Source organism: Hyla sarda, chromosome 6 (assembly GCF_029499605.1).
Source record: "Hyla sarda isolate aHylSar1 chromosome 6, aHylSar1.hap1, whole genome shotgun sequence".
NCBI lineage: Eukaryota > Metazoa > Chordata > Amphibia > Anura > Hylidae > Hyla > Hyla sarda.
In genome coordinates, this window is record NC_079194.1 from 156,556,638 (window position 1) to 156,574,566 (window position 17,929).

At 39.7% G+C, this 17,929-nt stretch overlaps 1 protein-coding gene across 3 annotated transcripts in view; it reads right to left on the reverse strand.

Moving 5' to 3' along the window:
• The window catches only part of PHKB (phosphorylase kinase regulatory subunit beta), a 297,465-nt gene that overhangs the window by 131,482 nt on the left and 148,054 nt on the right, over positions 1-17,929 (reverse strand). For all 3 annotated transcript variants that reach the window (XM_056525638.1, XM_056525640.1, XM_056525639.1), the window contains one exon: positions 15,862-15,977. In XM_056525638.1, coding sequence (XP_056381613.1) covers positions 15,862-15,977 — 116 coding nt within the window. The remainder of the gene's footprint in view (positions 1-15,861; positions 15,978-17,929) is intronic.

Consider the following 17,929-nt stretch of genomic DNA (forward strand, 5'->3'; position numbering starts at 1 on the left):
GGGTTGGCTTTTGAAAAGTGGGTAGTGGATATTCCTGATCTGTCTGTGGACCAGTGGAGGGAAGTTACTAAAACATACTATCCTACGGTAGTCAGCGCTAGGGACAAGCTAGACTGATCCTACACCTATACTAAACTCCTGTCAAGCTGTTCCGTATTGGGGTTTCTGCTTCTGACTCTTGTTTTAGGTGCAGCGCGGATGTGGGCTCTCTTATACACACTATGTGGAGCTGTCCTTGTGTGGAACCCTTCTGGAAAGAGGTGATGCAGTTCTTGACGGATCATTTAGAGTTTCCCTTTGGGTTTTCCCCTGTTGTATGTCTGTTAGGTGTTATCAATGATCTAGCTTCAGGCTCCCATAGGCGCCTGCTCTTTAGGTTTCTCCTATTCCGTGCCTGTAAGGTCCTGATCATGGCATGGAAGGATACCTTTCCTCCCCCTATAGTGCGCTGGTTCAATCTGGTTACCAGATATGTAGCACTATATAGGACTCTGTATAGTAGTCGTAAATGTCCTAAAAAATTTGACAAACTGTGGATGCCCTGGTTACTGATAGGTGAATCGGTAGTCCCTCCGGAGCGTTTGGGTCCGCCTAGTGTGCTGTTTCTCTTTCACTAGGTGAGGTGGGAGGTTACTTCGGGTGTACGTGTGTGTGTCTGACTGTCGTGTATCTGTTGACTGTCTTGTCAGTGTTTGCACAAACAACAACAAATCCCCGGGGATTCCAGGGCAAAACTTGTGAAAAACAACTTTTAGGGGTGCTCCCCCAAAGGGGTTAACCCAAAAACTAGAAATTCCCCCTTTAAGTTTTAAAAACTTTAATGCTTTATTAAATCACTTAAAACAAAATAAGGACAAAGTAGGTGTTTGGTGCTCATTAAAAATACGACCTCTGCTCAGCTAAACTGATATGTGCGTCCAATTGTATGTCAGACTTTGGCTGTGTTTGTACAGCTATTAGCTGTGGACTTGCACTAATATATATGCTGGCATTCACTATCGCTATTTAAAATTAAGTGCTAGCCATCCGCCCCCCGACGTTTCGTCAGACCACGCTGACTTTATCAAGGGAGTCCGGCTAATGTCAGTGTTTGGGCGCGGATCAACTTACTCTCTTGGTTACAGTTGCTTTCCTATCCTGTCTCATGTCCTTATTGGCGGGGGGATTGGGGAGCTCTGTCATCGAGCTATTTGTTCATTGTGTATGTGTTTGTTTTTTATGAAAAGTTATAAATAAATACTTAAAAAAAATTATATACATGGGCATATTAATAAAGCATGGTTCATCTATCCTTTGTCTGTAGTAGACACAATATGTTAAATATCTATATGAATAGAAAGTTGTGTTAATGTCTGAGATCTGAGTGGGATCTGTATGTGACACCATCAACACCATAAAGAGTAATAATTGCTGCCAGCCCTGAAGCGGGGAGCCTATTACTTTGTTCAGTTTTGCTTTCATTGGTGCGTAGGCTCCATTAATATAAATGACAGCAGTAACAATGTTCTGTTTACCTGGGACTGCGCCGAGCGAGCGTCAGCACAAAGCTGCCATCAATTAATAAGCTGAAGTGCTTCTCCCCATGTCCCATTTCTTATCTCCAGGCTGCTCACTATTCAGCTTCTGGCTTACGAAAATAAAAGACAACATGCCCCATATTTCTTGTGGCTTTAAATAAATGCCAGAGCATAAGACAGATGTAGCATTTCATTTAATGGAATGTAGTATTAATAGATCTGCAGGTAGTGGGGAAGGGGAGCTGTGATATTAAATATTGTGCCTGATGATTATAACAAGCCATTGCTCCTTGTTACATTCTATTTACAGCTTGAAGTCTTAAAGAAACATCCCCCTTCCCACATTGGTATATACATTAAGAAGTAGAGATTGCAACATATATAAAGCACTTAAAGGGAAATTTACAACAGGTTAGAAGACTAACCTACTGGTGTGAGCACGAGACTGTGAACATTTTACCATAATAATGCCTGTACCATTTGTCAGTAAAATAAATTTTTTATCAGAACGTAAATTAGGGTGTTAATAGTGCACTAATCCATCCGCCCTCTCCTTTAACAGCGATTCATCAGGCCTCTGCAATGTTGAATGCCGTAATGTCATAATAAAGGGTACAATGTTAATTACATTCCTGTGCGATTCTTCTAACCTGTTGTCAGTTTCTCTTGAGGCCTGCTTGTATTTTGAACAGGGAGAAGGTCCCTGACTGAACAGATATTACAGTGTATATCCATAAGCAAAATCTTGTCCCAATGCTGCTGGATGTTTAAATAGTCAGCATGCTTGTTTTCTTTTTATTTATTTTTTCCTCTTTTTTTTTTTACATTTTAATAAATAACATTTTATACATTGAATTTCAAGATTTTATCTTTTTTCCCACCCCCCTCCCCTCTCCTTTCTCCCCCATAACATATCTCCGCTTACTGGGTGAACGAGAGGCAGAGGGACAACACCTTCCCATTCTATTACTACTTCCATTATACTATATCAATTCATTTTCTTTTCTCTTTCCTTTCCCTTCCCTTTCTCTCTCTCTTTTCTTTTTTTTCCATTTTAGATCTTTGGTATCTTCACAATTATTTCTACCCGCCTTTATTCTTGTGTCCCCCTGATTCCCGTCCCCCTCACATAATAATAATGAAATAATAAAAAAACTATAATTTCTTTCTTTTAACCAAATAACCGTCCTATCACCTCCCTCCACTCCCATACCTCTGGTTTAGTTGGGGTCAGCCATCTCCTGATTATTAATAATCTAGCATAAAAGAGCATCAGCATGCTTGTTGACAGACAAAATTCTAAGAGTATGATCACACAGATGGATTTCCCACAATTTTCCACAAAATAATATCTGCAGCAGACCCCATCAGGAACAGTGTAATCTGCTAGTGTAAAGAGGACAATGTGCAGAGCATTTTGGGAGGACAGTGAACAACTAGGAAATGACAGCATTGAAAACTGCAAAATCCATAAAGCATACCAGTACTTAAAAAAACCTATTGACCTATTTGGGGAGAAGGTAGAAACAGGTGTACTGGAATGACAAAGTGCTACACGAGCAGAAAGGATAGAAATTGCAGCAGCTAGCTTACACTAAACACTGAACTGCTGCTGATAATGATGATCACAAGCTAAATGGAGAAGGGGGAAATTACAATTAGGAGATGGCACTGTCTAGTAGGAACACAAGGGTCAGCAGCCCTAAACTTTATAGGTGGTCAGAAATAAGTGGGAAGCCTTGACTTACCTTTCAGGCACAGTGTGGTCCCTCTGGAGGAGGCAGACAAGCTCAGATTGTGCAATTACACAGTCCAAGCTTTTTACTCCTCTACTGGTCTTTGGGGAATAGATGTACAAGTGCTGCCAGCATTGCTGCAGAGGTTAAAGGAGTGGGGGTCAGCCTGTGCTCTGACCATATGCCACACACTGCATCAAAATGGTCTGCATGGCTGTTGTCCCAGAAGAAAGACTCTTGTTAAAATGATAGACAAGAAAGCACGCAAACAGTTTGCTGAAGACTGTGTCTTGAGGAAACCAAAATAAACTTATTTGCTTCAGATGGTGTCCATCAAGTTTTAGAGATCTTAGTAGTCAGGTCCACTGTAGGAGGGCTGGCTCTTAACCAATATTAAGCAATGAGTTTTCTAGCCTGGTAAAGCATACAAAGGACACCTAATTAAATTCCAGAGGGCTCCTTACCACAACCTATAAGGCCTAGCAGGTATGACTTAGGCTCCAATCGTAAGATAAACCATATATTATATGAATGAGAATTCCTCACGATAGGAATAAAAAAACTCTCTATAGACCTATGAAATAATTTCAGTAGTATCCTATGAGGGGACGAAGGATTCCATTGTGGCATTAGAGTGAATCTCCAGCGACCTTGTATACATGGGGAAGTTGCAGATACTGAAAAAAGGAGGAATGCAGCAGCTCAAACTCCGCCTAGAGACCCTGAAACGATTTGAATACACCATCGTTCTAATATGCACTCCCAGAACTGAGCATCATGAAAAGAGAGGAAATCAGGCACAGCAGGGTTATACCATAGAGGTGTAAATTTAGTGAAACCAGTTATTCTGGATATAATCCTAGCCCTACCCCCTAGAAGTGTCAGAAGGTCTTGTCAGAGCACCAATATCCAGAATATGGAGAAAGATACAACCATCATGTTTAGTCACACAGTTTAACTGTGGTGCCTACAGAAGAAAAACCACCCAGACCCTCACGTGATGGAAGCGCGAAAGTATAACCAGGGCTTTATCCTGTTGCAAAGTCTCCAACCAAATCTGAGCAAAATGCTGTAAGGCTAGGTTTCCACACAGGTTTTTTCTGGTGCTGCAGTTTTTGAGCCAAGGTCAGAAGTGGATCCAGCAGGAAGGAGAAGTATAAGTCCTTCTTTTATATTTCCATTCCTTTTGAATACACTTCTGGCTTTGGCTCAAAAACTGCAGTGGCAGATATCCAAACAATGCTAGAAAAAAAACTTCGTGGAAACCTAACCTTAAAGTGATGCTGTATACTCTGAAAGTAGGCCATCACATTCCACAATGAATACTTTTGCAAAACATACAGCAATTAGGGCATTAAAACTATCTTGGTCAGGTTAGCACAGCCAACTACCGACAAAGGCAACTTTCACCAAACTAAAATGTTTGAGAACTCTTATCTAGGAGAGGCAGCAGGTAACAGGAGACATAATCATAGATAGAAGGGGAAATCTGTGTTCCCAAATGTTTAAAACTAGTGTATCTGGGAAACCGCAATCTAAGGAATAGGAGGGAGCCATAAGGACCAACTTATCCCAAATAATTAAAAGGCCAGGGAAGGATACAAACTCAGAGATAAAGCGTATAAATGAAAGCTAATGAGTGTGAAATATCTCCCAAAAACAGTAACATATCATCTGCATATAGGGCTATGTGCTTCTCAATGTCACTACATCTAAACTCCACAAAACCTGCAGATGATCTCAACAGACAGGCTAGAGGCTCAATGGCCAATGCAAAGAACAGTGGAGAAAGGGGGCACCCTAGCCGTGTACCCCATTGCAATTCAAATGGGTTAATGACCATTCACGCTAATGCGGGCTATCAGATTTCTATACTGCAAACTGACATAGGACATAAATCTAGTCCCAAAACCCATATGTCCATTAACTTTCCACAAATAATTCCACTCAACGCTGTCAAAAGCTTCTGCAGGATAGTACTAAAAAAAAAATGGACCTAACCCCAGCACCCACCTGAGTCGTCTGCAAATTAAGAAAGACCCAGAGAATATTACAAACAGTAGACTTGCCCGGCACAAAGCCGTACTAAAGAGAGGATGACCTTCACCAGCCAAAGCAAAACAACTCTTCAAGTAACGATGGTACACCAAAAAATCTTTTTTTCAGCAGCCAATTCAAGGTGCTGCTTATAGTTGGCCTGAGCTCGGACCCATCCCTCCCTGGCAACATCAGCAGAGTCAACATACACAACTGTCTGCTGCAAACAATCTCCCCAGTTTTAGACTCATAAGCGCTAATGTGTCTAATAAAAAGGCTCATCAAAAACACTTTAAGCAAGTCCCAGACTGTGGAGACTGAAGCCGAACCAGCATTCAAAGTAATGAACTCAGTCAACTCAGCAGTAATATTTTCTGTGGCAGCTGCAACAACAATGGTTTAGTGTCCATGGAGGTCAACTCTCACTGTCACCTGCACCTTTAAAGGAATAGGGGTGTCATCTGATAAACTCCTATCAAAAACTGCAGTGCAGCCTCCCTCACCAGGTCTACCACAAGTCTATCCTAGAAAGAGCTCCATGAGTGGCAGAACAACAAGAATATTGGCATGCAGAGGGATTGCAATGGCACTGGAAATCTAGAAGAAACACCTCCCCAAGGCCTGTAGCAAGGCCCGTGGGACAAGACAGAGGGAGTACACACGTACCCCAGAACCTTTCTAAGGAGACATCCAGACACTGATTAAAATCTCTGAACATAAGGACTGGGGCAACCAGTAACCCAGACAGTGTAGCCAAAATGCGCTGTAAGACTATACAGTTGTATGGCAGCGAGATATACACACCTACAATAATCAAAAGTTGGACAAACAATTTACTGAGCAGGTAAACAAAATGTCCTTCGGGGTCAATGGATGTTGATAGGAATCTGAAAGGAATGACTTTATGTACTAAAATACTGACCCCTCTTGGATGAGAGGGGAAGGTGGAGTGAAAAGAGTGGTCTGCTCAAGCTTTATGGAGAAGTGAGGTGACATCACCCGTCAAACGGTTTTCTGTAAGACAAAGAATGGAGGCCTGGAATGCTCATACCAAGTTGAACACAGCATAAGGTTTAGAAGGAACCTCCAGCCCACAAACATTCCATCCAAATAATACTAAAGAAGTAAATAGGAAGTATTTAAACAGCGGAGTCTGCCCAAACAAAAATGGATGAAGGGACAAGAAAGAAACAAACCACAAAAAACAGCAATGCCGGCAGGTTATGTTGTGGCTTGAGCGAGAAGGAAGACCTCCAAGCATTGACAATGAAGATACATAGAAAAAACACTACAGGCATATACATCATAAAGACAAATGACAATAATAACAATAATACATAACATCAATATTCGTGAGCATACCTACTGCTAGCAACTGAAGGCAGGTAGATCTCCTATAACAAATAGAGAACTGTTGTCTGGAACAAGTATAACATAACAGTAACATTCTCCAGTTCCCCCAGCCCCCCTTAAGGGACAGCAATAGGAATTAGCCAGTTTAATTGATGTCTACCAGTAAGCTGCAGCAGTAAACGCCTCCAACAGCTGTAATGGTAAAATGGGTAAGCTAGGCCCCTCCCAATTCAATAGACCTCTGCTCTTCATTAAAGGGGTAATGCGGTGGAAAACTTTTTTTTTTTTTTTTTTATTAAATCAACTGGTGCCATAAAGTTAAACAGATTTGTAAATTACTTATATTAAAAAAATCTTAATCCTTCCAGTACTTATTAGCTGCTGAATACTACAGAGGAAATTCTTTTCTTTTTGGAACACAGAGCTTTCTGCTGACATCACGAACACAGTGCTCTCTGCTGACATCTCTGTTCATTTTAAGAACTGTCCAGAGTAGGAGAAAATCCCCACAGCAAACATATGCTGCTCTGGACAGTTCCTAAAATGGACAGAGATGTCAGCAGAGAGAACTGTACTCGTGATGTCAGCAGAGAGTACTGTGTCCCAAAAAGAAAATAATTTTCTCTGTAGTATTCAGCAGCTAATAAGTACTGGAAGGATTAAGATTTTTTAATAGAAGTAATTTACAAATCTAAAATTAAAATATAGCCACACCTCAAGAATACCACCCTACTGGGACACAGTTAAAATAACTGAAAACAGATGTTTTGAAAAAATGTAGAGATTTATTAAAATAAAATTTAAAAAAGATTAGACATATAAAACATCTTATTCAGAGCAATTGAAAACAATTTCTGGGAAGGAACCGGCACTGTGATAAGGACTCTAGGTCCACGTGGGTGCTCTGCTCCCAGGGATGTGACTCAATATCTCACGACTTGAAAATCCATGGAAGAAGAAGCGGCACTCCAGTCAAATAGTGATAATGTGAATTTATTAACCCATCAAGTCGCAAAGGTGCTACGTTTCGGTCTACACAATGAGACCTTTCTCAAGCCAATTAAGCAGCATACATCACTTCCTTTTATATGATGCTGGGCAGTGACATCAGTGTAATTATTCATATAAACAAAACATCACATCTCCTTCAACTCCATGATGGAGATGTGATGTTTTGTTTATATGAATAATTTATGTAAATGATTACACTGATGTCACTGCCCAGCATCATATAAAAGGAAGTGATGTATGCTGCTTAATTGGCTTGAGAAAGGTCTCATTGTGTAGACCGAAACGTAGCACCTTTGCGACGTGATGGGTGAATAAATTCACATTATCACTATTTGACTGGAGTGCCGCTTCTTCTTCCATGGATTATTCAGAGCAATAATACCTGTATAATACATTAAACTGCCATTGGGCCCTAATGGCAGAATTATAATAAATGTTGCATGAATTAAAGAGTTCCACCTACTGAGCGCACAGCAAAGATTTCCATTTCCATCACGAGCATCCAGCCGCAAGCAAGCGTGCGAGGGTCTGACACCCTAACGGGTGCATACCGACATCGTAGACCATTCGCATAGGAGTCTCCTGCCGGAGTTCTCCTCACAACAAGCTCGCAAAGATCATTCTATCTCTCCACTGCAAGTAACTTAATAGCCACTGCAGGACTCAACATCTTCGGCCCATCGCAGCACGGGACCAGTTACCCCGGTGAGAACAAACATTTTTGGGCCCATTGCAATACGGGACCAGCTGATGCCACGGTGAGGACCACCTATTCCTATTAACTATGGACAGCACAGTCTAAAATTACTACCAAGACTGACTTTTACAACATATTTTTTTAGTGCCGGATTATCAGTTCATTCCGAACTAAAAGCATATGCTAATAATATATTTTTTTCTGGCTTACTACTAATTAATAGTTGTTTTACAACATTTATTATAATTCTGCCATTAGGGCCCAATGGCAGTTTAATGTATTATACAGGTATTATTGCTCTGAATAAGATGTTTTATATCTCTAATCTTTTTTAAATTGTATTTTAATATTTATTTTAGATTATTTATTATTTTGATCGGTGGGGATCGATCTATTAGCCACATTTAACCTCGGATATCTGGTTGTGAGCTGCACACCTGTTTTATTTATTAATTTACAAATCTGTTTAACTTTCTGGAACCAGTTGATTTAAAAAAAAAAAAAAAAAAGTTTTCCACCAGAGTACCCCTTTAATATCCATTCTTAACAGAGGGCATGAGAAAGCGACAATAACTAGATCTTCTTTGCAGAATGATAAATTACAGAGTGATAAATAAATGATTTATGTTTGATTTTACATGTTTTTATTTCTCAGTGTCCTTTCTTTTTAAGATTCAGTGTGAAGAGCTGTTCTATATTCAGTTTTTATTTTTTTTCTCTTTTTACAAAAAGTTTCTCTGCTTCTTGTTGAGACATTAAAACCTCATCTAACAGTTTCCCGGCAAACTGACTTGGCGACTAATGAAGCAGAAATGACATTTAAATGTATTATATGCGGCTCCTGGTGATGGTGATGAGATGTTCTGCTGTAATCAGAAAACACATACAATTCCGCCATAAAGTGACTATTACAAGCCTTTCAGTCTCATTAATTAGCCACATATGCTGTAAGACCTGGAGCATATCCCCAGACAGACACATCAAGAACCCAAAGCAGATCCCCTTGTACTATACATCCATTTCTCCAAGTTGTTCACTTGAAAAATTTTAATTCATCCTGGTATAGAATTGTTTTACCCTTACACAGACTTTTCAATCGGTTACAATATGAGGAAATCCACACTTTAGCACAAGCATTTTTGGGATGGTTCTTTTTCTCAAGGTACCTGATTTAAGCGTAACATCAGAGACTAGTGAGTGCCTGATAGCTAACATGAGATCATCAACCCCTTTGGGAGATGTCCAGCGGTATTTTCTTTTTACTCCTTTAATTAGGAGAGAAGTAGGGATCGACCGATTATCGGTATGGCCGATATTATCGGCCGATAATCACGATTTTGGGCATTATCGGTATCGGCAATTAGCTTGCCGATGTATTAAGTATATACTTTTTTTTATTTATTTTTCTTTAATTTTTTTTCCTATATTTGGATGACATTTTGGGGCTTCAAATAAATTACCAACCAATTTTCCATAGAGTTCTGGTCTCAACATGGGTCAACATACAATGGTTATCCAGGAACCAATTAATATTGTAACTTGAGGGACCACTGTACTTTATCTTTAAATCTAACTAACCTCAAATTGGTCTAGGTAATGTCAACAATCTCTAACCAAAAGGTCTGCTGGCTCAGTAAAACATTTTGAAAACTGAGGTTTAGACTGAATGAGGTGGAAGTATTCAGTTCAGCAGCTTTATTACTTCTTAAATAGACCATACGCATAAGACTGATATTGGCCAAGCCCACTGATTCCTCCCGATTTAAGGGGAGGAAGACTGGGCAGTTTACGTTATCTTTTGTTCTCAGGGATATAAGCTGTCAGTGGTGTCTGGGGATTCTCCCCTTTATCCTTGCTTATGATCTATGAAAAACAGGGTTAAGTAAAAGGTGAATGGAGAAAAGTACAGGGATAATATTAATGAAAAACAGATCCAGAGTGCTATGGACTTCAGACTGTGCTGAAGGTTTATCTTCCAAAAACACAATGGTGGGAATTCATCAAATTGTTTACCCTGTTTTTTCAGTTTAAATTCATCTCATAAATTGTCGAAACCAGTTTTAGACTGCTTTAGAAGAGTTTTTGCATTAATTAGTGATTTATCAAGTGTGACTTTTTGCAAAAAGTTGCAAATTTGTCCCACATGGCCAAATTTACACACAAACTCAGATGAACCTTTATCAGCCTTACAAAAACATCTAAACTAGCAGCATGATTTAGCGATGCGAAAAATGTATCTAGTACTGTGCAACATTTGATGAATTTGTCCAACGGACATCAAAATCATCGCAACATTTGTGTTCTAAACCTGCACGGAGAGTAGCCCATAAATGATACATTTCTCCCAATGACCCTAAGCACACAGCCAAGACATTACAGGAGTGGCTTAGTGACATCTCTGTGAATGTGGTTGAGTTGCCTAGCCAGAGCCCTGATCTAAACTCAGTTGAACTTCTCTAGAGAGACCTTAAAATGGCTGTCTTCTATCCAACCTGACAGGGTTGGAAAGAATCCACAAAGAAGCATGGAAGAAAATACCCAAATACATGTATGCAAACCCTGTGGCATTATAGCAAAGAAGGATTTTTTAACTGGATAAAGGGTAAAGGGGCTGAATATTTAAGTCAATGCAATATTTTAGCTTTCTCTTTTCAGTAAATTAATGAAGATTTATAATATTCTGTTTTTAACTTTGCCAAATATAGGGTATTAGGTGTGGAATGATGAGGGAAACTTGAATCTTTGCTTTTCAAATAGCCCGCAAGTCCATTACATAACAAAAAACTTTCCAAATACACTGTATATCGAATGACAAATAACTAAATGTTGCTAATTATATTATCGGTATATGATAGGTCAGTCATACCTATAGCATGTAAGGGGCTGAATGTAAATCAAGGGAGTTTTGCAGGCCCCACCCCCAAGAGACTTCATTGTAGATACCCTAGTTGGTCTCCTCCTTGCCGGTAATTTTCCTCCACTTGGGGAAACTTTAACTTAAATATAAATCTTCCAAGCAACTGGGTGGGCTTCGAAGTTTGGGAGCCCACCTAAAATTCTGCAGAGACAGTGGAATAGTTTGGCTTTTGACACACATAGCCTTTTGAAGAAAATTGGCAGCTTGATTTGTAAAAAAAAAAAAAAATAACTTTAAACCAGAACCATCAGATGCACAGACCAGTTTCCAACAGATACCAATTCACTTCCTAAAGCCTTAATTGCTAGAAACTGCTTTAGTGCAGCAAAGCCACAACATGGAGCCCTATCAAATGCACTAAGTCAATTTGCCCGCTGAAAAATAATTGACTTTAGGTCTGAAAGTCCTGTAAAGATACATGATAATCCTAGTGCTGCAGAACTTGGGCTTTAAATCATTTACTGGAGCTTACACTGTCCTGTCAGGGTTATGTCTTAGAGCAGGAGGCTGTAATCTCTAGACTGAAGGTACACAAAGCGGAACTCTGGAATAAATGAGGGTTTGTTACTACTGTATCCAGTCTAGACAATAGGAATGAACAGTATATCACATAAGTAAGTACACCCCTCACATTTTATTATATCTATTCATATGACAACATGAAGAAATGACACTTTGCACAGCCTGTATAACAGTGTTAAATGTTGTGAAATAACTTAACACTTATTGTCTAAACCTTGGCAACAAAAGTGAGTACACCCCTAAGAGGGAAACATCTAAATTGAGCCCAATTAGCAATTTTCTCTCCCCGATGTAACAAAGTCTCAGGTGTGAATGTGAATCAGATGTCTTAAATTTGGTGTTATCGCTATGACACTGTGTGGCCACAAAACCGGATACAGTGCAAAAATGAACCGATCAGTCCAGTGAGAATACGGCCATGGACGATTTAGAAATTTCCCTGTTGTATTCGTCTGCTGTATTGCTGAAATGTGGTGTGAATGCACCCTTATATGGTGTCAAGCGTGTGTGGTGGAAACAAGGCGATTAGTACAAAGACAAGTGGGTCAAGCATGGTGGTGAGTGTGGCATGGTCTGGGCCTGTATGAGTGCTGCTGGCACTGGAGACCCCCTCTCTCAGGAGACTGGGCGGCAGAGCAGTATTCGAACAAAATGACGATCCCAAAAACTCCTCCATGGCAACCACTGCTTTGCTAAAAAAGCTGAGGGTAAAGGTGATGGGCTAGCCAAGCATGTCTCCAGAGATAAACCCAACTGAGCATCTGTGAGGCATCCTCAAATGGAAGGTAGGTGAACACAAGGTGTCAAGGTTAACATCAACAAGCTCCATAATGGAGTGGAAGAGGACCCCAGTGGCAACCTGTGAAGCTCTAGTGAACTTCATGCCCAAGAGGCTTAAGGCAGTGCTGAAAATTAATGGTGGACACACAAAATATTGACACTTTTGGTCCCATTTGGACATTTCTCCTTAGGAGTGTACTCACTTTTGTTGCCAATGTTTAAACATTAATGGGTAATGAGTTATTTTGAGGGGAAATCAAAATGAAACGTTCTTAAATAGGCTGTGCACTCACTACTTTACATTATAGCATATAGAGTGTCATTTTTTCAGTGTTGTCACATGAAAATATATAATAATATATTCAAACATGTGGGAGATGAACGCACTTATGTGAGATAGTGTATGTGAATAGAACAGAATTTTTTTTTTTTGCCCCGATAGTTTGCAACAACCTTCTACAAATTGGTCTAGGCTCTTGAGCCCAGAGAGATTTTTCCAAATGGTAGAAAACTTTCAGCTATAATAAGCATTAGGTCCTATCACAGCAAGCTAATATATAGAGAAATTAAAGCAAAACTGTCACATAGAAAAAGCTGCATAAACAATACACTAGGTCTTAAAAAGCCCATTCTCGGCATACCTATTCCTGCCCATTGGCGCATGGACGGAGACCCAGCCACAGAAGTTGAATCCTGGTCTCCGTCCATGTGCCAATGGGCGGGAGCTGGCTATTTAAACAATAGCAAATATGGTGAGAGCACCTCCTGACGAAGTGGTAAATCCATGAAACGCGTCTCAAGGCCGCACGGTGGTTCCAAGCATGGTTGGAGGCAGTATGCCGACTCCAGGTAATGGTCTATGGTTCAATATATATGATGTTACTGAAGGTTGATATAAAGATGTGTACATGAGGTAATACTGAATACATTTAGGTGGTTGTATAATTCTATCCTGGGTTGATATATTGCTCTGATACTAACACACAGTTATTACATACATGGTGGTTACTCTGTTTTTAGGGGTTTCATGTTTTTTTTTTTTATAGGTAAGAGGATTGTTTTGCTGTTTCTTATGTGATGTATTTGGATATTTAATAAACTTTAGTAGCAATTTTTAGTATTTGTGCATTGGAGAAGGTTTTGTTACCCATGGTATATTATTTCCAAACAAGAAGTATAGGTTATGGTATTTTATAGTTTATATCACCATGACTACTGAATGGGAACACAGCTTTTCTACATCTATGTGTTGTACTATAGAAGAGTAAGATCCACAAGGCGAAATTCCTAGCGTGAGGGACAGAAGCGTTCTGCATTCTTGAGTGAGGTGTGAGTGGAATGAATTACGATAGCAGTAATGTGACTGGTTACGTGTACATCTATCAGCACTGACACATGGGATGTGAAGGGAGAGGAATGATTAAGTCTTCTGCCTCTTTCCAAGCTCAAGTTTCATCAGTTTTCATTGCTTAATTATGATGCTTAATATCTGTGAGATGAATGCGCTTCCATCATGCAGCGCACATCAACAACGACAAACAGGGAAAACAAATAATGCATTGTTAATCTTAGCAAAATAGTTAACACTTGTTTGTTATGTGTCACCCATGGAGTTACGTTTAGAAAAACTGCAGGGCTAAATAGTGACTTAAGTCATATGAACTATTACATTATGTCTGACCTTTTCCTCAGTGGATTTTTCCACTACACAATCAGTACTCTGGTTATATGGCCAAAGCAGGTGCTCAGTGGTAGGTCGGCTTTTCCTCAACTGTTTATCCAAAAGAAACCATAGCAAATATGAGGCGTATTACATACAATATAAAAGATGTGCACTTTTTAACACCACCAACGGTTCGGTTCCTCTTCCTCCGTACACTAACTAGGCTGTGATTAAAGACCTTATACCATGAAGATTAATAGGTATGCTCATTTGCTCAGTTCCTCACACACAGGGAATATACAACCAAATAGACTGCAGCATGATTCACTGGCCTTTCAGAAACTTCTAAAGGTACATAATTCAAAATATGTATGAGGGGGTCTGACTGAATATTCACTGGCCAGGATGAGGTAAATATACCTCATATAATATTATGTACTGCTATAGCTTCTATATTACAGGCTGTAACACTAAATTCACTGGGAAGGAGAGGGGGGAATATTATTTACTATAATAACACAGTATGCTGTGTCAGGAGAGAAGAGATAATTTTACCATTATAAAGATTAGATTCTCCTAATGGATGCTTCTCACTATGTAGCACAGGAATGAGCTTTTGCACTAACAACTGCTGTGAAGTGAAGTTCAAAGCAAACCAAGTTAAAGTCAGAAGCTCCGCCAACAACATAGATTTTCATATAAAAAGGGGATAGCATAAAAAGAAGACAGAGACAATGAAATAAGTTCATGTCTGTAGGCATGGCAAACATTTATTTTCACTTAACCTAACAAAATATTAAGTTAATTAAGTTATATTAAGTAAAAAAATTAACTTAAGTGGAAAGTGAATGGTATGAAATTGACCGAAATGTTGGCCACTCTGTTTAAAATGCTCCCTGGTGATAAAGAGTGACCATCATGTATATTGTGAATAATAAAGAAGCAACTTATTTACTTTTTGACATTTTGAGTGCCATGGTTTCTTCTGGGAATACGGATATAGAATGGTAGCCAAGCATATGCATTGTAGCACTATCGAAGGTATAGAAACAGTCAAATGAATCTAGTGTGAGAGAGAGGAAGGGGGACTGGAGTCTCCCATTCTAGTGATCAGTGGGGATCTGAATGGTCAGACCCTGTTCTGTGTAATAGCCCCTACCCTCAAGGGAACAATGTAAAGCAAACAACAAGCCTCCCACAGTGTTGGCTCAAGATGTGGGCCCCAAAGGTCTATCCTTCAGAATAACGGTTGGCATAGGGAGTTGGAGATGCTTTTAGCAGGCTACCAAACATTAAGAAGTGCAGCTTCCCCTTTTAATTTCTGTGCTCATATATTTTGCTATGAGCGGTCCGGCTGGTGGGAGTGAATCAGAATCTCAGACATAATAATAAAACTAAACACAAATGAAATAAACCAGAAACACATTATTCCCCTAAGCTGGAGAAGACATCACTTAGCTGTGCTCACTCAGTCTTCATCTCCTCATTACCGAGTTTTGCTAAACCAATCTATTTATACAGAACGTTTATAAAGCTTTCCATAAGGAATAATAGGCAAAACAAATGGGGCTGCGACTTAATTAGCTCATCAATGTGAAGAAATAATGAAACGCACTGCGCGCAGATACCTTGAATGTAATTCTGTGCTGCCGTTGTTATATTTGCTGCCTCTCTCCCAGATCCCAAAGTCTGGCACACGGTACGCTCGCTCCACACAGAATACAAGGTTCTGGATGAAGGAAACCTGGAACAGGAAGAAAAGAGTTAAGGTGGTCAGGACAATAGGGGAAAAGAAGGGTCAAAAGGAGTATGACTTAACTGTTCAAAAACATATGGGCAGCAAACATAAGCAAATTAAAAGAAGTCAAATTATACAAGAGGCCAAAGAAAAGAAAAAGAGGCAAGAAAGGGCAAAGAAAGACAAAGGTGATGGGCTGGTAGCACAGAGTGATGGGGAACATAGGCCTGATGCCAGGGAGTTTTGAGCAGAGAGCAACAGGGAAGAAGGGATAGAAGCACATAGGGACCGGCACACAAAAGCAGAATAGTAGGAGAGACTGGGACAGATAGGCCAGGACCAATAAGTCTTAAGGCAGACAGTTTGGGAGCAGTCAGTGAGGCAGAAAATAGGTTAGAACCAAAAAGTCACATACATACAGCAACCTACAAATGCTAGATGTCACTATTCTAAACAATAAACAAAATAATTATTATAGCATTATTCAAAAAATGACTTACAGATTAAAAAGAGTCAAACAACAGATCATTTAAGAAAGGTGACATCACTAAACTACACCACATATCTATAGTAATGTATGTCATATTTCACAAAAATGCAAAAAAAATTATGAGTGAACTAACAATGAAATGCAGCAGAGTGAGTATAATTCAAAAAAAGAAAAAAAAAAAAAAACACCTGCATCATCACTAGTAATGGAGATATATGTCTATTTCTAATCTAAAGAATATGTCAGCTGTATTTGGTTGTTGTTAAGCAAACTGTACCTTTCCTGAAGCTCATGGTGGTTGTTATACTTATAATATCTCAGCTTGTTGTTCAAGTGTCAAGAAGGCTGAGCTGCTTATGTACCACAGCCTGGCATGCCTCCTCATTTGTCCTCACCTCCTAGCCCTGCTTGACTAATGTACAGGGCTTGGTACATTTGTCATCTGATGATGAGGGCAAGCCAGGATATGTGCTAGCGTGTGGTACTTGATCAGCTTTTCTGCTTTAGGGTCTATTCACACATACAGTATTCTGTGCAGATTTGATGCGCAGGATTTCAAGCTGTGTTCAGTCATTGAGTTTACATCGAAATCTGCAGCAGAAAAACCTGCGCATCAAATCTGTGCAGAATGCTGTACGTGTCGATAGATCCTTAGGGTACTTTCACACGTACGCAGATTTGCTACACGGGATTTGCTGCTGCAGATTGCAATGTAAACTAAATGACTGAGCACAGCTTCTAATCTGCAGTTACAAATCCTGCGCATCACGTCTGTGCAGGATCCTGTACGTGTGAATGTACCCTAAAAGGAAATTTTATAAATTTGGCAATGACCATCAGCTTCAGGAAAGGTACAGTTCATTTTTATACCCAAACAGCTATCAAACAGTGTCTGCAGCTCTTAGCAGCAAATACAGATGATACTCCCTTTTAACTTCCATAATGATGAACAGCAAGTCACCGATTTACCTAGGAGATGCGTTGCTGGCAAATAATATTTATGTTTGCAAAATTGACCCATGTAATAGGACCATATATTGCATCTGTGGATTCAATTTACAACACTGTAGGAGAGAGATGTCACCTTAACACCGCTCAGATGCAAAACTGCAAGAGAAGGTTTACGCGGTAAGCACGGATAGAACAGGAATGAAGAAACTGCAAGAAACTGGAACCATGAAAGACAAAGTAAAGCATGATTGGGTAATCAAAGGCTAAGCGTGCCAAAGAGCAAGATGAAAGGAAAAAGAAGCAAAACTCCATTCCCTGAGTATTAGAAAATCAGTTTTGTATAATTAAGTGAAGTAGAAACTGATCAAAGGGAACCACAGTCTTATATAACCTGCAGTGTCTGTGTGTGGCAAAAAACTACAGCTATCCTGATAATGGTGACAAACACAACTGGCTTCATGAGAAATAGGGTGTCGCTGCCATGCCTCAAGAACAAATTTTAGAAATAAAAAAAAGC